Source organism: Podarcis bocagei (genome assembly GCF_964188305.1).
Source record: "Podarcis bocagei genome assembly, chromosome: 6".
Taxonomy (NCBI): domain Eukaryota; kingdom Metazoa; phylum Chordata; class Lepidosauria; order Squamata; family Lacertidae; genus Podarcis; species Podarcis bocagei.
Window position 1 is genome coordinate 28655575 of NC_138130.1, and position 9008 is coordinate 28664582.

Consider the following 9008-nt stretch of genomic DNA (forward strand, 5'->3'; position numbering starts at 1 on the left):
AAAAAACACTTGCCTGTTGTCTTAACGCATCATTCAGTTCCTTCAAAGTTTCGAATGATGATTTAAGCCTTTTGTTTTCCTTTGCTTTTTCTTTCAAAGCTTCAGACAACTGCTGAATTTCAGCTTCATGTTGCTAGAAACAAAATGAAGAACTTGTAAAGAAAAGGCTTAGCAGTTTTGTGTTTTTGAAAGCATTTAAAGGGTCCAAAATCACATTGAAATTATGAGTCACCCTGTCAACATTCTTGACATAATGTGAATCCAAGACTCTTAAGATGAGTAAGGTAGAAAAGAAAAGAAAAATCTAAAAGAAGATAAAACTGGAACTTATCTGTCATTGTGCTACTCACATAAGTACCCTGCTCAGTGGTACAGGCCAGACTTAGGAGTGCCAAGTGAAATATAAAGAAATCGATCCCCAATTGTATGAAAGTATATATACTGAATGTCCAAATTCTGATATAAGCACTTCAGTTACCTCCTGCCCAGTCCTCTGGATGTCTATGCACCATACTACCAGTGACTAAGCTTTGGCCATACAATCCCTCTCATTCTTCTGTTTTTCTAGTTACCCTCCTCAGAACACCCTCCTAAGTATCCAGACATTATGCCTCTTGATCATCCAAAATGCTACTTGTTATGTTTTCCAGTTCTCTTCCTTATGCCTTTTCATAATTAGCTGGTATGGCTACATCTGGATGGTTGTTTGAGCTTCCTGACCCCATAACCAGTCACTTTACACAAGAGCTGGGAGGGCTTGTCTTCTGCCTGACAAGAATAAGAGGAAAGTGACTGCTTGTGGGTGCGCAAAGCTTGTTCATATCTTGACTTATCACCCTGTGATACGATTGAATGTGGCTTGTAAGCGATAAAGGAGCGCAATTATTTTAATTTAGATTGTTTCTTTAGAGTCTCTTCCAACTCTACAATTCTACGTATCAAGTAATGAGAGTTGCTTAGCTGAGATGTGAGAATAGTTCCCACCCTTGTGAATATTTTAGCCAGAAACATTTTCCCCTGGTAAAGAAGCATTTTTAGAAGTAACCATACCTCTTTCATAATTTGAAACTTTGTGTGAACTTCCTCCTCAACGCTTCTTATCTTGGTCAAAGCAGCTTCATGTCTACAAAGCAGGGTCTCTCGTTCCGCCAAACAGTGCTCACGTCTTTCAAGTTTTAAAGCATATTCCTCCTGGGCTAATTTTTCTTGCTGCATCAGAATAGAAGAGGAGCACAAACCGTGGTACTGTGAGTAAATTTTCATAAAATCCAGCATCTTCTTTTTAAATGTAAGTCATCCCTGCAATTAAGTGTCAGAAGAAATGACTACTCCACAAAAGATGCGCTAGTCTGCCTTCCTTCCTTAACGTACCTTTGGCCTGAAAGGGCAGAGCTGAATCTTTTCCGATCACTGGTAACAATAAAGGTTGTTTTAATAAGCTCGTATATAGCAAAGAAGGCTGAAGTAAGCAATTAAAGTAACTCAGTCATAACCACATTAGCTGCATATGGTACTGAAAGTTACTCATTTTTATACGACAGCCTAGATCAAACATTGGTAAAAAAATTGAATTTCCTCAGTTTGAAATAGTATTTTACATACTTTAATATTCACATTATAGATGGAATTTAATACAGATGTAAAATTCAATAATAAAAAACTGGAAACGTTGGTTAAAACTGATGTTTATAGCACTGCAACATCTAAACAATCAAATAATTCAGGAAAATTTGTTGATTAGAAAAGCAGAAACATAGTATTAAAAATAAGGTCATGCCACTGCAGGACAGAAAACAGTAAGAAAACATACATGATGTACACTAAATTAAAATTTCTACTTTTAATTTTTTAAAAAAACCTACTGATAGATCATTATTGATTTTTACCTGCAGCTTTTGATGTATGATAGATAATTCGCGATAGATTTGACTGAAATGAGATGGTATCAAGTTTTTCCCATTTAGTTCTTGGGTTTCAAGAATTCTCACTCTCTCTCTTGCTGGTTCACCACCACTATCGTAATCACAAGATGTGGTCACTGTCAAACTGGATGGCAGAGTAATGTCTAATGGGTGAAAACAGACACAGACATACTCAGAAGCTCAGTGTACTCTGTTTAGAGCATGAGACTGCTAATCTCGGGGTCATGGATTTGAGCCCTGCGTTGGGCAAACGATTCCTGCATTGCAGAGCGGCTGGACCAGATGACCCTCGTGGTCCTTTCCAACTCGACCATTTTACAATTCTACTTCTGTTGAGAATACATCAAGTACTCAACATAATGTGTGAACCAGTCTGAAGTGACCTTCAAAGCACTCATTATAGGTTTACCTAGCCATATCTAGGAGCACCCTGAAAACTGTGATTCTGTCCTAGAACAGGATGACCCCCCCCGAAGTTGACCGATGCACCCACCATCAAATCATCCACCTTGCCTAGCCTGAGCTTCAGTTTCTTGGTTCTCATTAGTGCTTCTAATCCCGCACACCAATTTAGTATGTTCTCTGCCTCATTTAAATCAGATGTAATGGGGAACTGTAGTTGGGTGTCAGAGCCTGCCCAGGATACCATAGCTACTGAATGTTGTTGAGAAGTCCAGAATGAGAAGTCATGATATTCAATGTAATCTCATCCTGAAGCTGTAATGTCTTATTACTTGGCAGACAGATGTCTGGCTACCACTTTAGACTCTGAAAAGCTATCACAGCTACTATGCAAAGGCATTTTAGACTGCAGTTGATTATTGGAATTGTGTGCTCTATGCTGTTTTTTAGGTTTTTGTTTCGTATTGGTGTAGCTGGATTTGTAGCTGGTTGACTGACCGAACCCAAAGAGTGCTCAATAATGGTTCCTCTTTATCCTAGAAAAAAGTGACAAGAGGGGTGCCGCAAGGTTCTGTCTTGGATGAAGGTATTGAGGGCTGCTCATCACATTTGCAGATGACACCACACTGGGAGGGGTAGCAAATGTCAGAAATGGGATTCAAGATGACCTCAACAGATTGGAGAACTGGGCCCAAACTAACAAAATGACTTTAAATAGGGACAAATGTAAGGCTCTACACTTAAGCAGGAACAACGAGCCGCACAAAAATAAGGTGGGGAACATCTGGCTTGCAGTACATGCAAAAAGCATATTGGGGTCACAGTAGACTACAAGCTCAACACGAGTCAACAGTGTGATGAAGCAACAAAAAAAACTAATGTTAATCTAGGCTGCATCAACAGATGTATAGTGTCCCAGTCAAGAGAATTACCGTATTTTTCGCCCCATAAGACGCACCGGCCCATAAGACGCACCTAGATTTTAGGGGGGGAAATAAAGGAAAAAAAATTTATTTCCCCCCCAGGTGCGCTGCGCTAATCCAGAAGCTTGGGGCAAGCTGAGGTCAGCGCGCCCCAAGCTTCTGCGTGCCGGCAAGCAGTCCGCTGCCGCCCCAAGCCTCCCGCACCCGGCAGGAGGTCCCGCTGGGTGCGCAAGGCTTGGGGCGGCAGCGGACTGCTTGCGCGCACCTAGAAGCTTGGGGCGTGCTGAGCTCAGCACGCCCCAAGCTTCTGCATGCCGGCAAGCAGTCCGCTGCCGCCCCAAGCCTCCCGCACCCGGCAGGAGGTCCCGCCGGGTGCGCAAGGCTTGGGGCGGCAGCGGACTGCTTGCGCGCACCGAGAAGCTTGGGGCGTGCTGAGCTCAGCACGCCCCAAGCTTCTGCATGCCGGCAAGCAGTCCGCTGCCGCCCCAAGCCTCCCGCACCCGGCAGGAGGTCCCGCTGGGTGCGCAAGGCTTGGGGCGGCAGCGGACTGCTTGCGCGCACCTAGAAGCTTGGGGCGTGCTGAGCTCAGCACGCCCCAAGCTTCTGCATGCCGGCAAGCAGTCCGCTGCCGCCCCAAGCCTCCCGCACCCGGCAGGAGGTCCCGCCGGGTGCGCGAGGCTTGGGGCGGCAGCGGACTGCTTGCGCGCACCTAGAAGCTTGGGGCCAGCTGAGCTCAGCCCGCCCCAAGCTTCTAGGTGCGCGCAAGCAGTCCGCTGCCGCCCCAAGCCTCGCGCACCCAGCGGGACCTCCTGCCGGGTGCGGGAGGCTTGGGGCGGCAGCGGACTGCTTGCGCGCACCGAGAAGCTTGGGGCGGGCTGAGCTCAGCTGGCCCCAAGCTTCTAGGTGCGCGCAAGCAGTCCGCTGCCGCCCCAAGCCTCGCGCACCCAGCGGGACCTCCTGCCGGGTGCGGGAGGCTTGGGGCGGCAGCGGACTGCTTGCGCGCACCGAGAAGCTTGGGGCCAGCTGAGCTCAGCCCACCCCAAGCTTCTAGGTGCGTGCAAGCAGTCCGCTGCCGCCCCAAGCCTCGCGCACCCGGCAGGAGGTCCCGCTGGGTGCGCAAGGCTTGGGGCGGCAGCGGACTGCTTGCGCGCACCTAGAAGCTTGGGGCGTGCTGAGCTCAGCACGCCCCAAGCTTCTGCATGCCGGCAAGCAGTCCGCTGCCGCCCCAAGCCTCCCGCACCCGGCAGGAGGTCCCGCCGGGTGCGCAAGGCTTGGGGCGGCAGCGGACTGCTTGCGCGCACCGAGAAGCTTGGGGCGTGCTGAGCTCAGCACGCCCCAAGCTTCTGCATGCCGGCAAGCAGTCCGCTGCCGCCCCAAGCCTCCCGCACCCGGCAGGAGGTCCCGCTGGGTGCGCAAGGCTTGGGGCGGCAGCGGACTGCTTGCGCGCACCTAGAAGCTTGGGGCGTGCTGAGCTCAGCACGCCCCAAGCTTCTGCATGCCGGCAAGCAGTCCGCTGCCGCCCCAAGCCTCCCGCACCCGGCAGGAGGTCCCGCCGGGTGCGCGAGGCTTGGGGCGGCAGCGGACTGCTTGCGCGCACCTAGAAGCTTGGGGCCAGCTGAGCTCAGCCCGCCCCAAGCTTCTAGGTGCGCGCAAGCAGTCCGCTGCCGCCCCAAGCCTCGCGCACCCAGCGGGACCTCCTGCCGGGTGCGGGAGGCTTGGGGCGGCAGCGGACTGCTTGCGCGCACCGAGAAGCTTGGGGCGGGCTGAGCTCAGCTGGCCCCAAGCTTCTAGGTGCGCGCAAGCAGTCCGCTGCCGCCCCAAGCCTCGCGCACCCAGCGGGACCTCCTGCCGGGTGCGGGAGGCTTGGGGCGGCAGCGGACTGCTTGCGCGCACCGAGAAGCTTGGGGCCAGCTGAGCTCAGCCCGCCCCAAGCTTCTAGGTGCGTGCAAGCAGTCCGCTGCCGCCCCAAGCCTCGCGCACCCGGCAGGAGGTCCCACCGGGTGCGCGAGGCTTGGGGCGGCAGCGGACTGCTTGCGCGCACCGAGAAGCTTGGGGCGGGCTGGCCCCAAGCTTCTCGGTGCGCGCAAGCAGTCCGCTGCCGCCCCAAGCCTCGCGCACCCGGTGGGACCTCCTGCCGGGTGCGCGAGGCTTGCAGACACTCGCCCGAAGCAGGGGGAGCCCTCCAGAGGGCTCCCCGTGCTTCGGGCGACAGGCTGCCGCCCCAAGCCTCGCGCACCCGGTCGGACCTCCTGCCGGGCGCGCGAGGCTTGCAGGCATTCGCCCCATAAGACGCACCCCGATTTCCCCTTCATTTTTGGAGGGGGAAAAGTGCGTCTTATGGGGCGAAAAATACGGTAATAGTCCTGCACTATTCTGCCTTGGTCAGAACAGAAGTCTAAGTGGATCTCCAGTCTAGAGGTATACTTTGGTTCATCTCAAATGGGAAAAAAGCTTCCTCTGAGAGCAATGCTTACTGTTGTAAATTTTGGACATAAAAAAATGCAGTTAACTAGAAATGCTTCCAATACATTGCTTTGTTGCATATAAAGAGCCATTATGTAGCTAGCAACACAGGGTTATGTTCCACTGCCCATGTGTAGAAGAACACAGGCCAGCCAGGCAAGATACTTCCAATAGTAGAACAAAGGGATACTCACCCACCTGTCTGGAATTTGGAAGAGATGCTTCCCCTGTTGGCACAGCAATCATTGCCACTGTTGCATCCATGTAATGGGGGGGGGGGAGGGGAGAGGGTAAATTACCCACCATGCTTTCCAACTAATTTAACACAAAACTTCACCTGTGAAGATGTGATTTAAGAGAGGGGGCATAGGCATAGTCTGAACTGTAACTTACTACCTCGTATAAGATGTCACTACCAATCCTGAAGTAAACGTGCTAGAAAAAAATCATGCAGTATGTCAGCTGAGCTGCCAGTTACATATTTCATTTAATTTCAAGCTGCGAATGGGCTATCAAATGAGATTTCCTTTGAGTTGTATTAGAATTCATAAAAATGTGATTACCTGATTCTGAATATGTGTCTCTGGGAAAATCTCCAATGAACTCAGGCTGTATGTCACGCTGACTTGAGCCATATAAAGAATCCAACTCATCACCCTGCCTAATAGACACAAAATGATTGCATTAAGCTACACACTGTATAAAACAATGTTCGTTCACATTCCTTGTACAGTGGAAAGGATATCCAATAAAACTTTCAGATCTTAAAATATATTATTCCAAAGTACAATGATGAGACTCAGCGGTATGCTTTACAGCAAAAAAAAAAGACTGGCTCAAAGAGTAAAATGGTTTTCTTACCGACTTAAGTTTTTAACATTCTTTGAAGTGTCTGAAAAACGCTTTGTATTTTGCTTTCTTCTACTGCCAGTATATTCTAACTCTGAGGAGCATTTGAGTAACGATGCAATTGTATCATCAAGTGAGCTGTCCATTTTCTCTGCAAGGAAACCACATAGGATTGTGCTAATTAGAAAAACAGAGCCACCCTGCTAATGTACCCAGCACGAGTACCTGAAAACCCTGCTAATACCTTAAAACATGCATCTAATCGCAAGAGCTAGTCCCCACAAATCTGGGACTAGGGAGAGCGAACTCTGCGTGAAGGAGCAAATCCTAGGAAGTCTTCAGCATTGGCAACTGGTTTAATATGTAGCCATTATAATGATTAGCAACCTGTCCACTCCCCACTTCAAAAAAGACACCTTGCTGCATTTATAAAGCCAGGAAAAAATACCCCCAACCTCCACAATTCATAGAGAATTGGAGAGAAGAGTTTTTGTGTTGGGCATGTTGCACAGAAGCACTTGCTATAGGAAATGCAGCAGAGTGAATGAGTTTGAGAAATGCTTATCAGCAGCTCTTATTTTGTATACAGGCGGTGACCATTTTGCAAGCATCCAACTGATGGGCGACCGCCGAAACACGCACCAATTTCAACCCCGGAAGGGATGTGTGCAATGACTGGGAACGCAAGACTTTGACACAATAGAACAGCTACTCTCTGACTTAAACATCGAGACCACCTGCTCTTAAAGGTATTCCCAGGTTTGTTAAGAAGCTAGCATGGGAGCACTGGCCCACAATCCTAACCATATCTTCTCAGTGGGACTTACTTCCAGTCTAAAACTCCCAAATTATTAACTTTCTGCTTCACCTAAAACTCCTAGGTTCAGTAGCATGGGTCTGCAGGCTGCAAACTAAAGAATTAGGAAAGAATAAGAGATTAAAAGGCATAGGAAGGTCAGACAGAAAAGGCCAAAGAAAAGAAATGTGTCCTTGCGATAAGAGACTGTATCCCCATTCTATTTTCCTAACCTTTTCTTATAAAAAATTAAGAATTCTTTTAAACAAATAGATCAAACGCCTTTTAAAATGCCTTACCTGTAGATATTAGGGACCTTCTACTTTTGCATTTGGCCTGTGCTCCATCCAGAGAATTATTCTAAAAGAAGAATTTTGTTCTATAATTACTAACATCAAAAATATGCTGGCCTGTTACACAATGTTTGTTTATTTGATTGTTTTGAAGTGACATTTCACCTTTAAACAGGAAAGGGTTTTCCATTAAAACTTTACAAGAAATCAAAAGTGTTTTCCTCAAGCCAGCCCTTAAACAAAATATTTAGCCAACGGTGTGTTTGTGTGTGTACACACATAAAATAGCAAGAGAACACTAAGAAGAAGGGGGAGTAAATACAGAGAGACATTTCAAATACTGGTCTTCATACAAAGGGTATCTGTCAGAAAGTTCCACAACTTGTTTTTAGTGGACCAAATGTGACACACAAACACACACACTCAGTTTAGAGCTGCCAGTTAGTGCATGTGCACAGAAAAAGGCTAGGAAAGCCTTTGTCAAACCAACAAAGAAATCGAATTAAATCTCACTCTTTAAGTGTTTTATTATGTTTTGTGCATCTTTTTGTTTGTTTGTTTAATGAGAGGGGCCCCTCAACAGCTGGAAGTAGCCAGGGCCCCCCCCCCTCTGGGCCTGAGTATGCCCCTGGGCATGTGCAGAGTGGCTTCCCAACCCAAGGCAAACAGCAACTCATCGTCGTACATTTAGGTCTGCAGGCTGAAGGCTTTTCCGGAGGACGGGAGCCCCCAGCACCTGAAGACCCGAATAGGTGAGCGGCCGGAATTAAAGTGCTACACGAGAAGGGGGGGGGGAGCCGGCAGCACTCCTGGCCCACCCCGCGTCTCGTGGGAATGGAAGAACACGCATTTGCAGTTTGCCCTCCTGTCCAGGCAGCTGTTCCACACACGCAAGCCCAGCCTCCCTCACGCATTCCCGCCCGCAGGAGCCCCCCCACCTGTCCGTCCAGGTAGCGTCTCCTCCAGCGCTCGACTGAGGGGCTCAGCTCGGCGGAAGCCGCCATTGGAGGAAGGGCAGAGACAGTCAAGCAGCCCGCGGCCGCCTCCGCCACTCACAGCAACGGCCCGAAAGGGGAGGGCCGAGGATAGGCCGAAGGGCGCCTGCGCGAAGACGCTCATTACTGCGGTTGCCACGGACGACGAGGAGCGGGAGGCCGCGCGGCTCTGTTCCCAAGGCGGCGCTCGACCTAAGACCCCGCGGGGGGGGGGGGAATCAGCTAGTTCCTCTTTGACGCCGCAGGAAGGTGAGGGAACTCCCTGGAGGGTAGTCCCATTTATATGTAGAAGAGAAGAGCTGCCTGCCTGGGGATTGTATAGTTGGAAGGGATCTCCTGAGGTCATCGATCCCAACCCCCTCCCG

General features: G+C 49.5%; 1 protein-coding gene across 2 annotated transcripts in view; it reads right to left on the reverse strand.

Annotated features, from left to right (window-relative positions):
- CCDC138 (coiled-coil domain containing 138) overlaps positions 1 to 8752 on the reverse strand; it is a 28048-nt gene extending 19296 nt beyond the window's left edge. Inside the window, exons 1-7 of one of the 2 annotated variants that reach the window (XM_081198396.1) lie at positions 8587 to 8752; positions 7655 to 7715; positions 6572 to 6710; positions 6274 to 6371; positions 1887 to 2065; positions 1051 to 1209; positions 14 to 133 (exon numbers count right to left, since the gene is read on the reverse strand). In XM_081198396.1, coding sequence (XP_081054522.1) covers positions 14 to 133; positions 1051 to 1209; positions 1887 to 2065; positions 6274 to 6371; positions 6572 to 6710; positions 7655 to 7715; positions 8587 to 8652 — 822 coding nt within the window. In that variant the 5' untranslated portion in view covers positions 8653 to 8752. Of the gene's footprint in view, positions 1 to 13; positions 134 to 1050; positions 1210 to 1886; positions 2066 to 6273; positions 6372 to 6571; positions 6711 to 7654; positions 7716 to 8333; positions 8552 to 8586 lie in introns of those variants that run through there. The other variant, XM_081198397.1, reaches the window with a different exon arrangement.
- Positions 8753 to 9008: the final 256 nt, after the last annotated feature.